This window comes from Rhamphochromis longiceps, linkage group LG23, assembly GCF_057381845.1.
Source record: "Rhamphochromis longiceps isolate RC_006_pf linkage group LG23, R_longiceps_female_GT1.1, whole genome shotgun sequence".
Lineage (NCBI taxonomy): Eukaryota > Metazoa > Chordata > Actinopteri > Cichliformes > Cichlidae > Rhamphochromis > Rhamphochromis longiceps.
The window spans coordinates 13,720,955-13,739,065 of record NC_140578.1 but is presented as its reverse complement, the minus strand read 5'-3'; the positions used below and the strand labels follow the sequence as shown (position 1 = coordinate 13,739,065).

The following is an 18,111-nucleotide window of genomic DNA, read 5'->3' as shown; positions in this document are numbered from 1 at the left end:
TGTTTTTCCAGTCTCCTTGCAGTTGAATTTATAGAGAAAAAATAGTCGTGGTGTATGTAATGCCCATATTTCGCCCACATTGTCCCGTTCCAAAGAAAACTAGAACAATTTTACACAGAAGTCACCAGGTGTCCTCTCTCAGTCTTTACTTTTTCCTGTCAGTCTCTCAACTGCACATTGTCGCCCTCTCTCCCCCATTTCCTTTCAGGCAATCTCTCAGCAGGACCTGGTTTACATGGCCATCCAGATTGCATGTGGAATGAGCTACTTGGCTCGCAGAGAGGTCATACACAAAGACCTCGCCGCTAGGAACTGCGTGTAAGTTTTCAGTGACCTGACTCTAGCTGTCGTCACGCTGTCCTCAGTAGCTTTCAGGTGATTTGGTTTGGAATTTAATTTGTCAAAAATAAAGGCCGTGCTTTCCCTCCACCGACAGCATTGACGACAACATGCAGGTGAAGATTACAGACAATGCCCTCGCCCGAGATCTCTTTCCCATGGATTACCACTGTCTGGGGGATAATGAGAACCGGCCTGTCCGCTGGATGGCCCTGGAAAGCCTGCTCAACAATGACTTTTCCAGTGCAAGTGATGTGGTAAGAACTACCAGATATGCAGTTTACTTCCATAGACTGTATATAAATGATGGACACAGCCACTGTGTTGTCAACCATTTAGGATTATTTTGTTGCGCCCTCTTGGGCTTCATTTTTGCTTTGTTTGCTTGCTGTTGCTTAACAAGGCAACGCTGTAACTGTGATTCGTTGTCAACAAAACAATAGCAGAAGCGACCTTTCCTGTCTCACTGAGGTTTCTAAATGCAAGAATGTTTCCAGAAGACATGATGCGGTTAAGGCGATCCGGGAAATGGCACCGATTGTGTGCAAGCCATTCTTAGACACTTGGTCAAGGTGTCAAAGGGAAAGGCGTGTCTGTGGCTCTTCTCGCTTTCCTGTTCCAGGATAGAAGACCGGGTGCGACGGAGGCAGTCGGGAAGTCTGCCTAACAGATCCTCAGAGACACCACTGAGACACGAGCCAGACGTGTCCCCACCCCCTCCACATTCCTGTTATGGTCACACCGCTCCATGGCAATCATGGCACTTAGATTTAACAGAGGCCTGGCATTAACAGCCTCCCAGTGCAAGTCCATACAAGTACCTGGAGCTGTATAGCATCTTGAGTGTGTTGCTGTTAAGCACACAAATGTATTGTGCCCTTACATCAGCAGGTACACAAATCAGATAGCAAGCGACACAGGATGGGAGCGTTCCTATTGGCATGTTTAAGCTTTACTGGGAATGTTGGCAGTGGCTTATTCACTGATGTGGGAACAGGGTGGTTTACCGTAGAACACGTTTTTGTTTTATTGTCCCAACCCCCCCTCTGAAGAGCCCACCTTGCTCTTAGTTCCTAAACAGTCCTTGCACTTCCTTTTAAAGGTCCTGTGTCACCCCATTAAGGCTCGGGGCATACTAACACAGCAGAAACTCAATGCTTTCTGGGCTATTCTGTCTGTCAATGTCAGTTTTATTTTAGATATTATGGCTTCCAGAGTTTAAACAAACAACTTCAAGGTCAAAACCTACTGGAAGCATCTTAAATATGATTCGAGTAATTCATCTTTTCTCTGTTCAGAGGTCAGAGTGAACACTCGCAGGCAGTTTGAACCCTGATAATAACTGCTTACACTTTCACTCTCAACAAAAACTGGCAGCAGTGATTTATATTCCAAATACATTTCTTGACATAATTTCCTCACATTGTTCATTTGGAACGTCGTGTATTTGAATACAAGTACAACAAGTGGGAACGCTACTTTTCCACCCTCTGGTTATGTTCGCCCTGTTTGATGAAAACACATTAAAAGCTTGTATTTTTTTGTAAAGTGCTGTGAATGAATGCTAAGCACTGGTCTCAGGGTTATTCAGAGAATTTGTGTGTTTACAGTGGGCTTTTGGAGTGACGCTGTGGGAGCTGATGACTCTGGGGCAGACCCCCTACGTCGACATTGACCCTTTCGAGATGTCGGCTTACCTAAAAGACGGGTACAGAATAGCACAACCAATCAACTGTCCAGATGAGCTGTAAGTTGCCCCCCACCACCACCACACATACTCTGTATTTTCACTTGTTTATTTGACTTTGGTAAGAGTTGGAGCTAGTTTTTTGAGTCGTCCTTCCTTTTCTTGTCCTATTTGTCGACAGTTTACAGACGTTAATGATATACAGAACCACAGCAACACTAAGTCCACTGGTATCCGCTGGGTAAGGTATAGATCAGTGTGGCCAGGTTTGGTTTCTGTAGGATTATTACTCTAATCCCACAATTTTCTGATCTGCAATGACAACAAGTCAAGGATGATGTTTTTTATGATTGTAAGTAGCAGTTCATCAGTATGGCCTTCTCATTACAAGATGATTTAGCCTTTTTTTCCCACCTCGAAAGTGTAACAAGAAGCAACTCAATTAAGTTTCATGTAGAGCTGGGCGATATGAGATTTTTTCATATCACGATATGTTTTTTTTTTTCATTTCAGGCGATAACGATATCTATCACGATATAAGCCAAATAACTATATTTGTAAGATTTAAATGTGCCGTTGCTCACAAGTAAAATGTGAAATAATCAGCAGCTTGTTTTTATTTAAATATTTATTTCCCATAATAAGTTCAACAGGGTAGATGTACTTAAGGAACATGAGACTTTTTCAGATAAATAAAGGCAAATATTGCAAACTACACAAAAGGCAGCCGCTAAAGCGTTTAAGTTTCAAAATAGAACAAACGAAACAGACTAAATTGTCAATTCCACTTAGAAACAAAATATTAATTCTAAAAATAAATCTTAGTTTGTTTTACAGAAGAACAGACAAAATTGACTAACTTTTGTCAATATCAAATAAACTGAGAACTAAAATGAAATTCTCAATCTCTCCTTGTTGTATAGCTTAGCTTTTCAAACAGTTTTAACAGTTACTTTAGTCTGACAAAAGCCGAATGACGAATTAGCGCTTCCAGTCAGAGACTGAGGCTACGTCCACACGTACACGGGTATTTTTGAAAACGGAGATTTTCCGTTTTCGTTTTAAAAAATAATCCCGTCCACACATAAAGGCAGAAATGAAGGAAAACGCTGCTATGAACATGCCAAAGCAGCAGGTGGCGCTAGATTCCTAACCGTGCAGAAATGTTGGCCAATCAGAAGTCTAGAAGCCTCGGTGGGAAAAAGTAAACAAAGCTGGGGCATAGAAGCAGAACCGAGTCGTATGTGTGGAGGGACAGTAACGGTTAGTTATGTCTATAACTTCTGTTCCCTGAAGGAGAGGAACGAGGTACAACACATAAGTATGGGATATCACGCCCTCGCGTGTCCTGGCTGAAGAAACCTTTATTCACGCCTTTACGGCAGATGACGTGTGATGACACGCGCAAGGCCCCGCCCGCACATATAGCCGCTGCCATCACCGTCATCCCTCAGTTCGATAGCCGCTCTTCACCGAGCCAACTGCTCAGTGGGGCCACCCTGTGTTGTACCTCGTTCCTCTCCTTCAGGGAACAGAAGTTATAGACATAACTAACCGTTCCCTTTCAGTCGATTCACTCGGTACAACACATAAGTATGGGACCTATATACACGCCCCGCAGAGCAGCCACCGAACCGGAACGGGACCACCACCTCCTTAGTGAGTGGTAGACCCAGCAGAAAGGACAGCATGAGCCACCGAAGGGGCTGTAACGTCCAACCGATAAAACCGCACAAAAGTGTGCGGCGACGCCCAATTAGCCGCTGCACAAATATCAGCCACAGGCACCCCTCTAAAAAGAGCCCATGAGGTCGCCATCCCCCTGGTGGAATGAGCTCCCACCCCGTGGGGCAACGCAAAACCTCCGGTGCTGTATGCCAGCGAGATAGCTTCTACAATCCAGTGGGACAGCCTCTGTCTGGACAGAGCTCTACCTCTATTCGGATTAGCGAAGCAGACAAACAACTGGTCACACAAACGCACATCCCGAGTGCGCTCAATGTAGGTGCGTAGCGCACGCACCGGACAAAGAGAATGCACCCTCCTCTGCTCCTCAGATTCAAAAGGAGGGGAGCAAAAGCTCAGCAACTCAAACTCCATTGAACTATAAGATGCAGGCATGACCTTGGGAAGATAGGCGGCATTCGGACGCAATACGACCTTGCGGCCATCAGGAGAAAACTGTGTGCAGGCAGGATGCACAGACAGCGCATGAAGGTCCCCCACTCGCTTCGCCGAGGCCAAAGCGAGAAGTAATGCGGTCTTATATGAAAGAAGTTTCATATCTACCGACTCAACGGGTTCAAACGGAGGGCCACAAAGGGCCTCCAGCACCAAAGACAAGTCCCAAGCCGGGACACTGGACTTAAGCACGGGCCTCAGCCGGCGAACCCCTTTCAGAAAACGCACGGCGAGGGGATGCGCACCTGGTGTCACCCCGTCAAAACCGATATGACAAGCAGATATAGCCGCTAAATAAACCTTGATCGTCGAAAACGAAAGGCCTTTATCCAACAGCTCCTGCAGGAATGTCAAAACATCCACAATAGAGCACTGAAATGGGAGAGTGTGGCGGTCCTGGCACCATCGCTCGAAGGCTCGCCATTTGTAAGCGTACAAGCCTCTAGTAGACGAGGCCCTGGCGCTCTGAATCGTCGCTACCACACTAGGTGGCAGACCCTTAGCAACCAAGTTTAACCTCTCAGCAGGTAAGCATGAAGGTGCCACAGATCCGGGCGCGGATGAAACACTTCCCCCCCCGCCTGAGAGAGGAGATCCCTGCGGAGAGGAAGCTGCCAAGGACTTGCTGCAAGCAGGCTGATTATTTCTGCATACCACGACTTCGCGGGCCACCAAGGGGCCACCAGGATCAGAGAGAGGGAATGCCGACGCACCCTCTCCAGAATTGGAGATATCATTTCCACTGGGGGAAATGCATACAGGAGCACGTCTGGCCATTGGTGCGCTAGCGCGTCCAAGCCCAAGGGTGCATCGTGGTCGATTATGGAGAAGTACAGGGGGCAGTGAGCATTCACCCTGGAAGCAAAAAGATCTATTTGCGCCTCGCCAAATAGATCCCAAATCTGAGCCACTATTGAAGGGTGTAACCTCCATTCTCTCACCAGAGGACCCCCCCTGGAGAGAAGGTCCGGCCCCAGGTTCAGGTGGCCCGGGACATGGGTGGCTCTTAGAGTCAGAAAATGAACACTGCACCATAACAGCAGAGAGCGAGACAGCTGCAACAGGGGAAGAGAGCGTGTTCCTCCCTGCCTGTTTATATAAGACACCACTGTTGAATTGTCCGTCCTGACTAAGACATGCTGGCCCTGCAGGACTGGACGGAAACGCTTTAGAGCTAAGAACACTGCTAACAGCTCTAAGTGGTTGATGTGCAGCTGGCGCTGAGCCGCGGACCAGATCCCTCTCACTGACGCACCCTCGCACAGCGCTCCCCACCCACTTAGGGAAGCATCTGTGGACACCACCTTGCGAAACAACACCCTCCCAATCCGAGAGCCCTGGTGCAGTAGCCCGGGCTCCCTCCAAGGACGGAGAGCTAGCATGCAAGACGCAGTTACCGGCAGCCTCCTCCGGAGGTGACGCGAAGCACACAAACGGTGAGAGAGAGTCCAGCGTTGAAACGCTCTCATTTTCAACAGCCCAAGCGGCACTACGGCGATCATAGATGCCATCATGCCCAACAAGCGCAATATCGTCTGGAAACGCAGTCTGCGTCCCAGCTGAAATTGAGCGAGGCAGCGATGAAACGCGGCCACTCTGTGCTCTGACAACCGTGCGCGGCTGGAAAGAGAGCATATTTCCAGACCGAGAAAAGCGATCTGTTGACCTGGGATTAGCGAGCTCTTCTGAAAGTTCACAGAGAACCCCAGTGTCTGAATGTGTGACAGAACCCTCGACAGCTGCGTCTCCGCCTGTTCTCTGGAGCAAGCCATGAGAGCCCAGTCGTCCAGGTAGGCCAAGATGCGGATGCCCCTCTTCCTGAGGGGCGCTAGCGCTGCCTCGGCACATTTCGTAAAGGTGCGGGGAGCGAGCGACAGCCCGAACGGCAGCACTAGGTATTCGTAGGCTACGCCCTCGAATGCAAACCTCAGAAACTGCCTGTGTTTCGGGTGTATAGCGACATGAAAATAAGCATCTGTTAGATCGATTGTCGCAAACCAATCTCCCGGGCCGACTGCACTCAGGAGCTGTCTGAGTGTTAGCATCTTGAACCTGTACGTTCGCAGGTACGTGTTCAAGACTCGCAGGTCGAGGATGGGACGAAGCCCTCCCCCTTTCTTCGGAATGACAAAATAACGGCTGTACCAACCTTTGTCCGTCTCCGAAGCGGGGACCACCCGTATTGCTCTCTTCTGTAATAGCGCCTGTATTTCCTCTCTGAGTACCAAGGCTGCCTCGGGGTTGACAATCGTGTTCACGACTCTTTGGAAACGAGGCGGCTTGACCCGGAACTGCAACCGGTAACCCATGGCAACGGTTTGCAGCACCCACGGAGAGGGGGCGCAAGCGCGCCACTGAGGGAAGTGAGCAGCCAGCCGGCTGGCCTGCAGCACTGACGGCGGGGCGCCGTCGCCCCCCAGTGTGTCTGCAGGGGACTGCATCCCCTGCCTGACCTGGCTCATTTCGCCTGCAGGTTGAGCATTTGAGATTGTTTGAGAGTAAACAACACTCTTTAGTGATTGCAACATGGGAACATGTACATTTATACATTTTGTTGGGTGCACCTTTTCCGGGGCATAACAATGAAAAACAGCGGGAACACTCGATGTGGTCGCTTGAACATTCAACACATCTGAACCGTGTGCAGGGGTTATGTGCTTGGGAGACCGCGATAGGGAAGTGCAGCGCCTTCTGGGGCTGACAACCTGAACAGAACTTAAGCGGCACCTCTTGTGCGGCAACAGAGGGGTAAGAGCAGCGTCTCCCTGCTGCCGGATCCCTTCCCCACTCGCAATCACAGCTAGGAGGGCTGAGGCTTCTTCCTCCTGGGCGTCGGGTCCCGTCGGGGGCCCGGGGGAGGGCCTTTGCCCCAGGCCGACTGGCGTGGAGCTCGGGCCGGAGTACGTGCTCTCGCCGGCGGCCCTCCCACTCCAGCAGTGGGCGCCGGTCTCTTGCCAGCTGTCAGAGGAGCGGCGGGCCTGTGAGAGCTAGCAGTGGGCTTGGGCTGGGGCTGGCGTCTGGGGATGATGTCGCGCAGAGCTTCCGTCTGCTTCTTCCTCAGATCGAATCTAGCCTGAATGGCTTCAAGTGAATGTCCGAATAACCCAGCCGCAGACACTGGTGCGTCCAGATACACAGCTCTGTCTCTATCAGGGACGTCGGAGAGGGTCAGCCACAGGTGCCTCTGCGCCACCACTGTCGAAGCCATCCCTCTGCCCAGGGAGAGCGCTGCACAGCGAGACGCACGGAGGATGTAATCCGTGGTGACTCTAACCTCGTTAAGAAGAGGTGACAGCGGGCTGTCCTCCGGAACCAGCGATCCAAGCTCCGCCAGGCACATTGCTTGGTACGTCTGGAGCATGGTGACGGAGCTCATGGCTCGAGCGGTGCCGGCCTGAGCCCGATAAATCTTCTCCAGCTGCGAGGCCGAGAATCTGCAGTGCTTGGACGGCAGAGTTGCGGGGCCACCGACACCATGGTTATGGGACGGGGCCAGATAAGCAGCCAGAGACGGCTCCATAGGGGGTGGGTTAGCTAAACCAGCTCCCTCGGCGCCGTCCAATTCCATGTACTGTCCATAGCCGGGCACAGTGACGCGGGTAGACAGAGGTTTGTCCCATGACGCTGTTAGCTCGCAGAGAAAGTCTGGGAACATGGGGAGGCAGTTTTTGGCCGTTGCGGGCTCCGGTGGAAGGAAAAAACCCGCAAACCGCGACGGCTTCCGAGCTGGTGGAGGAGAGGGCCAGTCCACCTGCAGCTTCTCAGCGGCACGGTGAAACAGGGAGAAAAGAGAGGTGTCATCGTGGCCGACCGGCGCAGCAGCGGCGGCATATTGGGTCGACAATGAGCTCTCCTGCTCATCCTCCGACAAACCATGGATGTCCAGGCCGATGTCCAGCACGTCATCGTCTTCCTGGGGAGCGCTGGCGGGCTTCAACCCAGGCTGAAGCCCGTCAGCGCTCCTGCATGGTTCCGGTCCGTCATCGGCTAACCCGTCAACGTATTCCATGTGGTCAGCCCAGCTAATCGCGGGGACATCGACCTGAAAATTTTCGTCTTCGGACTCGGACGAAGCCGGGGCTCCAGACTCGGAAAGAAGAGGGTCATGCCGTGCGACAGCCGAGCGTCCCAGCACTCTTTCCACAAACGTCACCCGTCTTTCCAGGGTCGAGCGTCGGAGCTGGCGACAAAACGCACAAGCTTCGGGCTCCGTCAACGCTCTCCTAGCGTGGACGATCCCCAGGCAGACAGGGCAGGCATCGTGCTGGTCGCTGTCGTGCAAAGAGAAACCACATCCCTGAGGACAGGGGCGAACAGAAGATTTCTGCTTTGCTCGCTTCGGTTTGGAGTCCATTCCCAAAACGCAAAGCGAAACGCTGCACAAGAAAAACTTGAAAATAGCGCTCCGCGGGCAGCCTACGCACCAGCTGGGCGGTGGAGGCTAACACCAACAGGGGCAGTTAAGCTAGGTTCAAGTTGGCAGACAACGGAGCTAACTAGCAGTAGCTAGCTAGCCCAACTCAGCAGAGGTGTTCTCAGCGAGGTGAAGAGCGTAAGAACTGAGGGATGACGGTGATGGCAGCGGCTATATGTGCGGGCGGGGCCTTGCGCGTGTCATCACACGTCATCTGCCGTAAAGGCGTGAATAAAGGTTTCTTCAGCCAGGACACGCGAGGGCGTGATATCCCATACTTATGTGTTGTACCGAGTGAATCGACTGAAAGGGAACTGTGTGTATATGTAAGCATTTAAACACTGCAGAGAGTAGAATTAACAGTAACAGTATTGTAGAAATTCATTTCACCGAAACAATAACGTGGCGCAGTGTGACGCATGCACCAGTTTATTGTATTTCCAGACTTGCTTTCGGCACAATTTACAGTGCACGCTACTCTGTTTTTGTCAGACTTGAAATAGCCGAAATACCTTCACACTACGGAACTTCTATGGCTCTTCCGTTCGACAATCTCTCCGGCGTTGGAACCATCATCTGTTTTCTCTTCGGTCACGCTCGGTTGATTTTTCTAGTCGGCACACTCATTTCCTCCATTACCCGGGCAGTACGGTGGCTGGCTGCTTCCCAAACAAATACACATGTGCGGCTTGGCACTTGTGCTGTACGTAACAAGTCACGTGACGTGACGCTGCGGCTGTGATTGGTTCAGCTCTGCGCTACGTAATTTGGATTGGCTGTTTTTTTGTTTTTTGTTTTTTGTTTTTAAGAGGACAAGAGCGGCGAGGTCTATCGCGATAGTTTAATTTTTCTATCGAGAAAAAGTTATATCGCGATACATATCGTTATCGTTCTATCGCCCAGCTCTAGTTTCATGTATATAGTGCCACTTGATCGCCTCAAGAACTCCATATTACTGTAGGCTGAGAGCAGTGCAACCTAGAAGTAATAAATGTATGCGCTAGCTTTTCAGCACAAATCTGAGACCGGATGACTCAGTGAATGTTGTCATCTTAACACTAAAAGGTCAAAAGGTCAGTTTGCCTACTTTAAAGCAGTAGTTGTTTACAGTTAAAGTGTTTCATAATTTTTAAGAGAAAGAAAAAACCCCACAATGTTTTTCCACAACAGACTGGTAACGGTGCAACAATATTCTGGAAAGCGTGGCAAATCATCACTGTCCACAGACAGTGGAAAAGAGTGTTTCTCTTTTTCATTTTAAAGGGAAGCGTCACTGCAGATCAGTGCAAAGTTCAGTAAAGGTCATCACCTTTGATGCGAATACTCGAAACGCAGACCAAGTCCTTTTGCACTGTTTCCAAACACTTTCCTCTGCAATGTGTGCCTTTCTGTTGTTTTGTATATATTCCTCTAGTTTGTATATATTCCCCTTGGCTGTATATCTGTTCTGTTTGCTGTTTATTCCTGACCCTAACCCTTCTGCACAGTACATTGACAATAAAGCGCCATTCTGTTTATTTTATTTGAGCACCAAATAAGTGAATATCTTCCACTGGAAGACTGTTTTCATACTGGCTTTTCCTTTAATTTGTCACATCTGTAAGTCTGCAGTGAAGAGTGCATTTTCAGCTGCAGTGAAGCTTGTTATTGGAGACTGTCGGCACAATAAATGAGCTGCTAGTTGACATATTGTTTGAGGACCTGAGTCGAATCAAACTGTTCAGCTGCTACTAGCTTTGATTGATGCAAAGTTTAATTCCATCAGGCTGTCAAGAAGAAGAGGCAATGTTGTCCCACTGGTTTAATTTTTTGGCATCACTGCAGTAGTATTTACCATCTGATCCCCCAAAACAGGTTTGTGGTGAGGAAGCTCAAAGCAGCCCTGGCAGTGCATGGATATTTAGTGTTTGGTGAAAATTAACACTTGCTGGAAGCTGACTTGGGAGAAGCAGAAATGTGTTTGTGCCATGCCTGACAAATTCTCGTGGTATTTCTGTCTTCGGGGTGTACTTAAACCTGCAAAAGTTATACTTTCCATTCCCAACAATCTCTGAAAACAGAAAAGAGAGAAGAAGGTCATCCTCCACATTCATCAAAAAGAGTCCACACAAGATCAGTATTAAAGCATGTCAAAATCTGGGGTATTTTGATGAAAGAAAACAAAAAGACTGGCTGGATTTGACAGATTTTACACCTTTTATCCCTTTGCCAACCAGTTGACATTGCAACTTACATGCATGTTTCCATTAAGTCCAGTAATCTACATTGGTTCCTGTCCGTGCTGAAGTACTAAGAATAGAGGATATTGTTTGCGGCACAGACTGAAAGCCCATGAGGCAGATTTTTGATAAACACACATTTATCTTGACTTTGTTGAGCTTTGTTGTTCCAGCTCTGCTGTATGTCTGCTGCATTACTGTTTAAGTTCATTGAGAGAAACGAAAAACGGACTCAAATTCGTCATGCGTGCACATGCTTGGCAAAGAAAGACAATGCTAAAAAATCACATGGAGCCGAGCAGTTATCAGACAGTGCTTTAGATATCGAAAGAAGATGCAGATTCTAAAACATGGAGAGCTTTAGCATCAGAGATTACTTCACTACATCAGGATCTGACTAAATGTGAAATACAGTAACGCTCTTCCCTTTGGTTCCTGTGTTATGGCATTTAATTATTCACCGGTGACTGTGTGGACTTGATCATTTGTCTTAAATGTTGCCATAACCAGTGTGTTTATAAGTGTCTTCTTAAGTTTGGCTTTTAACCACCAAGTTCCAATTAATTGATGAGTGCAGATGAAACTCCCTCCAGGTGCTCCTTGGATATTACTTTTACACTAATTCCTCGGAGCGCCGCCATCCCAGCGCAGAGGCATTTAAAGAAAACAAACTCGTGTCAAATCCCCACAGAAATGTGCAATTCTCGATGATTAAAGGAAACTCAGGATCTGATTACCTGAAATCTTTTAAGTCATCAAAAAACTGTTTCCTTGCAAATACAATAGATGTTGAGGCGATGGCTTCCTTTACCACAATACTACAGCTTATGTAATCGAGGCCGTGCGCTGATAGAGGTAATTATATCTCACGCATTTCTACCAGCACTGCACAGGCAGCTCCTGGTTCAAGACAATACAGCAGTTGCAGTATAATACTAGACGAACGCTGCCTTTAAATCCAGTTTTTCTCTTATAAAAATAACAATTTATTCACTTTCATTTTATTTACACTTACGGAGCTTCAAGAGCACCCCCATGATGTCACAGCATGTATTCATTTGTGTTCCTGGACATGAATTTCTCCTTCTTTTTTTTCCATAGCTGTTGATTCAAAGATTTTCCACTTTTTTAAAAGTTGGAAAGGTCAGCGAATGGACGCATTACACTTTCCCAGGATATCTGCTTGTTTAGGTTTAGGCAGTGCCAGTCTAAGCTGGGAGGCCCAATTTTCAAATGATCTGTGAGGTGTTTTCAGACATGACTCCTCTGTGAACTTTGACCCGATCCTTCTCTGTGTTGCAGGTTTGCAGTGATGGCTTGTTGCTGGGCCTTGGACCCCGAGGAGAGGCCCAAGTTTCAGCAGCTGGTCCAGTGTCTCACAGAGTTTCACGCAGCGTTGGGTGCTTACGTGTGAAAGCAGTGGGTGGCACTTCTTCTTCTACTAATCCATTAAAGCAACGACACTAAAGGCTGGCGGACACTTTTCACGAGGAATGCACATTTGAAATCGTGCCTTATCACATGAAAGATGAGCAGACTTGTGCCCGATGCTTTTGTTTTGTACAGTTCTTTTGGAGTTTTTATATAGTTAAATTACCTTTTTACAGCATAGCAAAGTAAAACGACTCTGTGTTCAATATTGTTCCATTTGCTTTGAAAGCATCTAGAAAAGGCGACGATCTCCACACGCAAAGAGGACCCGAAGAACGAAAAGATGAGGACTTTTTGTGCCATTGAGCGACTTTTTAAAAGAACAATTTAAGCTTCTGCAGTATTTTCTACAGATTCTGTAATGTTGTGCAAATTTTAGATTTGTTTTGGGTGTAAATAACTCCACAGCAGAATGAGTTAGGTACCAAAGTGGACCAGAGAGCTTCAGTAACCATAATCTTCTCGGACACGCTGCTCCGCTCAGGCTCGGTACGAGAGGCAGATCTGTTGAAATGATTTCTCTGCAAATGGTACAGCGTTTCCTCTGCCGTGGATGAGTTTCCTTTACTGGAGCGCACTCAACAGAGACGTCACACCAATTTTTTTCCTATGCCAGCAGCGTGTATAAAGACATGTGGACACCACAGCTGGAACATCAGCTCTGCAGAGCTATCTGTATAAACCTGATTTTTACACGTGGACACTTATTCTTTCAATGTCACTGCTGTCTTCCTCTTGTACTTTTTATTTCCGCTGTCAGAGCCACAGAGTGTGTGTGTGTGTATGTGTGTGTGTAAAAGGTGGATGTGATGTGACCAGTTGGTTAGTGAAGCATCGAGTGGAGCGTTCTCGCCAACACCATCAGATCGAAGCGTCTGAGAACCAACGTTCCAAGATGGATTGATGTCAGAGGGACATAAATCATGGCGGACAGAATCTGTGGGATGCATCTGCTTCTTACTGAAGTACAGTAGACTATATATATATAAAAGATTGGTGTAGGCGCTGTGACATCACCCATGGTCTTGCTGTCTTGAAACCAGATGTGACGTGTTCGGGGGGGTGGATTAGACTGAGACATTTGGTATCAGCTCACTGACAGTGTAGTCATGGTCTGAATCGACACCGAAGCTGTGACGTCACTTTTGTTGTACGATGTTTGGCAAGGAGACAACGGCCGATATAACAGTGCGGCCGTTATACAGAGGCTTTTGTGGTTTTGTGCACATTCTGGTGGCAGAAAAATATCAGAAACAAGTGAAAGAAAACAAGATCATCAGAACAAGTTCTAAAAAAAAAATAACAGACATCTGAGCAGAAATGTGAAAATGAGGCTGTGAATTTTATCCATCGCAGAAGAGAACCTCTCATGTTACAAGCCACGAAGCGAACAGACCGGACTGAAGAAAGCATTCGGCTTTAGTGAGCGACTCATCAGGCAGCTTTCCAGAGCTTAAAAATCTTTAATAAAGAAAAGTTCAACACAACAGTAACGGGTCATTTTGTGGCCTGAACACAAACTGAGCTCAGATTTTGAACCACGTGATATCTCTGTGGTTACAGTGTGATGATGGAGCAAGTCTTTGTTACCTTATTGTTCATTTATTTAAGGCGGAGTCTGGAAGGTCTTCTATAAATCACCGCTCATGTTTTCTACAGCACCAAGTCAGCCGTGTCACCTTAAACCACAACCGATCAAATATTTGCATTAAATGTTCCACACATGGCTGCAAACGCATTTGGATGCCTTTAGTTTTGGCACAAGGTTTACGAAAATGTCTCACAAGTGTCACTCGCTGCCAGCGGTTCTTCTCCACCCACAGAACAAGTCATTTACTACGTCCATCTTCTGTGTACAGTGTGTTTTTGAGCTGCATTGTTCGGTGTGAGATCGCAGCTCTTCACACGACTGCTCGACTCATTTTGATTTAATCACTGTGAACACACACGCCAGCTTGGTCTCATCGTATCCTTCCACTATCTTTATGATGTGTTTTTTTTTTTTTATGGTCACTGCATGTTGAGATAAGGTTGTAAACTGCTTCCCAATTTCATATCCACAAATTAAATGGAATCTTTTGAATATATTACCCCGTTCTTGTCTCTTTTTTTTTTCTCTCTTCATCCAAAGCTTGTTTTCTGTAGTTCCCCAAAAGTCACAGCCACAGTGGGGGGGAAACCTAACTGTATCTAAAGACACCAACTACAGCGAATCATCTCCTAGTGTCTGCATTACTCACTGTGCATTCTTTCTTTTCTATGCTTCATTGTTTTATGTCAGACAATTCTGCACCGGACATCTTTTATCCCTTTGCCAGCCAGTTGATGTTGCAACTTACATCCATGTTTCCAGTAAGCCCAGTAATCTACATTGGTTCCTGTCCATGCTGAAGCACTAAGAATAGAGGATATTGTTTGCTACACACTCTGTGAAAGCCCATGAGGCAGATTTGACTTTGAGCTTTGTGTTTCCAGCTCTGCTGTATGTCTGCTGCATTACTGTTTAAGTTCATTGAGAGAAACAAAAAACGGACTCGAATTCGTCGTGCGTGCACATGCTTGGCAAAGAAAGACGATGCTGGGAAAAAAAACATATTTTGGACAACGCTTTAGATATGGAAAGAAGATCCAGATTCTAAAACATGGAGAGCTTTAGCACCAGAGATGACTTCTGTGCTTCATTGTTTTACGTCATTTGGTTTTGTTTCGGCTTTAGGCTAAAGTCACATGAACGCCACACTTCTTTAGGATGTCGTAATGGAAAGTTATGTCAAATCTAATTTGTTTTGAGTCCCTAAATCCCCTTGCTTACAAGTCCCTCCAAACCTAAATGCTATCAATTATATCTGTGGCCCACAGGCTGGAAAAATAATTGATAGCAGGTAAGAAAAGTGCAGTACTGAGGGAAACAGATTGCTGAAGTTTGTTTAAATTAGTTCGAAGCTGCCAAAAGGCCTAAAATAGATACAGACACACACCAGACCTGCAACAATATAAAGAAGAGAGGTGACGATCAGTGAGCAGAGCTTCGCAGATGGATGTTTGCTTTGAGAATGTTGATGGAGAAGGTCTGATGCAGAGGGTGGTTGTGGGGAGATGGAGGCAGAGGATCGCGAAGATGTTTACACACACTGATGAGGGATAGTTCTTCATTTAGAACCAGACTGTGTCTTTTTGTGGAGCTTTTTGTCTAGAGATGAGTTTTCAACCACTGCAAACCTGCACCTGTGCACTCTCTAGAGCAGGGGTGTCGGACTCCAGGCCTCTAGGGCCGGTGTCCTGCAGGTTTTAGATCTCACCCTGGGTCAACACGCCTAAATCAAATGATTAGTTCATTAACAGGCTTCTGGAGAACCCCAAGGCATGTTGAGGAGGTAATTTAGCGATTTAAATCAGCTGCGTTGGATCAAGGACACATCTAAAACCTGCAGGACATCGGCCCTCGAGGCCTAGAGTCCGACACCTGTGCTCTAAAGCAGCAGTCTCAAACTCGTGGCCCACCTCACCCCTACTTGCATATGCATGTATCTTGACGTGAAGAAATATAGTGCAATTTTTTTGGACCTTGAAGTTGCTCTATTTTGTTGAGCAGGATTACTTTGAGTGCAATGTAAAAATAAGTTCTTTAAAAAGCAAAAGAATAAATGCAGAATGAAACGCACAGACGGTCGCTGCAGTGGACGCTTTTCATTTTGTTAACCGTCAGTTTCACTTCAGCTTTTTCTAGAACTTTCTTCACTGAAGCTGGTTGATGGATCAAGAGTAGCCCACAGACCACGGACCTGTTGTAATACACTTTTTGACCACTGCCTCCATCTGACAACAGACGCTTTCTGCAGGTCGACTGGCTGCCAACACAGTACCACCGCTTAAACCACAATTTCCCCTTAAGACACAGGTGACGACGATCGGGAAGTCAAAACCACAAGATGTGAGGACAGGCTAAACACAGAGACAAAACTGCTCACACCAAGCACAATAAGAGAGACTGAGTGACACAGAAGGGACTAATCCGGCCTGCAGAAGTGTAGCTGCTGTCAGCACTTGTCAATGCGGGCTGCGTTGACGGTGACGTGTAGTTACATTTCTTGGGATTGGGAGGATTGGGAGGCACAGCTAGGGAAACGGTGCAGAAACTAATAACAAAATGAAAACAAGAATTAAAATCTCAACGATTTCACTAAAACTCAGAGACAAGTTCTCCAGAATGGAGACATCACCACCGCGGCCTTATTTGTTTTGAGTAAATCAGCTGGATGTCAGGCATGTGGCGTCACATTGTGGTATTTCAGTGAAGCTTGAACCTGACATATTTTCAGAATGTGCTCAGTCATCGGTGGCTTTCAGATTGTGTCACGGTGAAGCCACTCTTTCAGTTTTTCTACTTTCCTCACCAGCTGCAGGCACAGCAGAGCGCACTGTAACGCGGCCACAGGACGCATTGAGCAAACACTCCTGCATCCTCAGCAGCAGACTCTTGTGTCACAGTACGGCAGAGTTTAGAGAGTTTCTGGCTTTCGAAGTTCCTGTCTGCGGGGGTTTCTGGGTTTAATTCACTGAGAACCGCCAGGCAGCTCTGTAATCCTGTTTCTGGGAACTGGGCCCAGTTTGAGCTTCCAGTTTGACTCATCTTCATTGCTGTCACTCCGTTTCCACTGACTTTACATACTTTGCACACATTTTCCACACATTTCCACACATTTCAGCTTCACTGAAAGCCACCAACAGTTTACTTGTACACCCACTCCAAGCGTCACAGTCTGAAACCAAAACCTGTTGTTTTTGTTTTTGTTGTTTTTTCCTCCGTGTGATTTTGTTTCTCTAAAACCGCCTTTGAGCATCAGCATCATGGGATTATATCATGATTTCAATAACCTGCAGCAGTTTAAGGCATTGATAACATGGATGTTTGATCTGTTTTCTGATAACTCACTGGCGAACACTTTAACTGCATTCTGGGTAAGCCTTCTCCATGTGGGACACGTCAGTGAACAGGGTATAATATGTGACCTGCCTCCTTTTAGTCTCAGCTAGAAGAGGATTCGGATATCAACATGTAGACAAAAACTTGGGCCTTTCTTCACGGTGGGGTCCCACTAGTTATTTAAAGTTATTTGGTCCCTGAGAAAAATTGCCCACAAAAAAAATATAATTCCTGAGATCACTCGGCCACTTAAACAGCTCCCCCACTGATAAGGTGTTGATTCGTGGAGGAGTTGCATTAAATTCCTTTACATGTGGAGCAGTGAGGTCGAAAATAAGTCATTTCTGTGGTTAACTGATATGTATATGTTAAAACTCCTGCAGTGTTTGACGCAATAAATTTCCTTACTAGTGTGTTTGCAGACAGCTTTATAACAGTGCAAAGTCTGGATCATGGCTGATGTTTTTCAGACTTGCTCACGTCCAAAGTCCAAACGTCTCTGCAGAGCATGTTTAGATATCCAGATAAGAGAGCGCAGCTCCACCTTATTCAAAGAACTGAAAGAGAACGGATATTGATCTCTTGGAAAGACCTGCTCTACCTCTCAGGAGGCAGGTTATCTACCAAGCAGAAAGTGGCGGCTCCAGTCTTCAGTCAGCATGTCTAAGTATCCTTGAGTTGCTATCTGATGCATCGATTGGAGTATGGTCGCGTGTGAATATTAAAAAGGTGTAGGAGAAAACGAATAGGTCAATAAGGCATGTTTGAGTGTTCATACAGAGTGGAAAGGTGCTATATAAGGACAAGTCCATTGCCATTTACTTGCGGATACGAGAAGTTGGGTAATCTCCGTCGGAAGAAAATCATGGTGGACAGGATCTGAGGATCTGTTTGTGGTGTTTTTAGTGGAAATGTG

The 18,111-nt window shown here is 46.9% G+C and overlaps 1 protein-coding gene across 2 annotated transcripts in view; it reads left to right on the top strand.

The window, feature by feature from the left end:
- The window catches only part of ryk (receptor like tyrosine kinase), a 60,894-nt gene extending 46,536 nt beyond the window's left edge, over positions 1 to 14,358 (top strand). For both annotated transcript variants that reach the window (XM_085397161.1, XM_085397160.1), the window contains exons 13-16: positions 209 to 318; positions 437 to 596; positions 1,950 to 2,086; positions 12,143 to 14,358. In XM_085397161.1, the coding sequence (XP_085253287.1) occupies positions 209 to 318; positions 437 to 596; positions 1,950 to 2,086; positions 12,143 to 12,254 (519 nt within the window). In that variant the 3' untranslated portion in view covers positions 12,255 to 14,358. The remainder of the gene's footprint in view (positions 1 to 208; positions 319 to 436; positions 597 to 1,949; positions 2,087 to 12,142) is intronic.
- Positions 14,359 to 18,111: the final 3,753 nt, after the last annotated feature.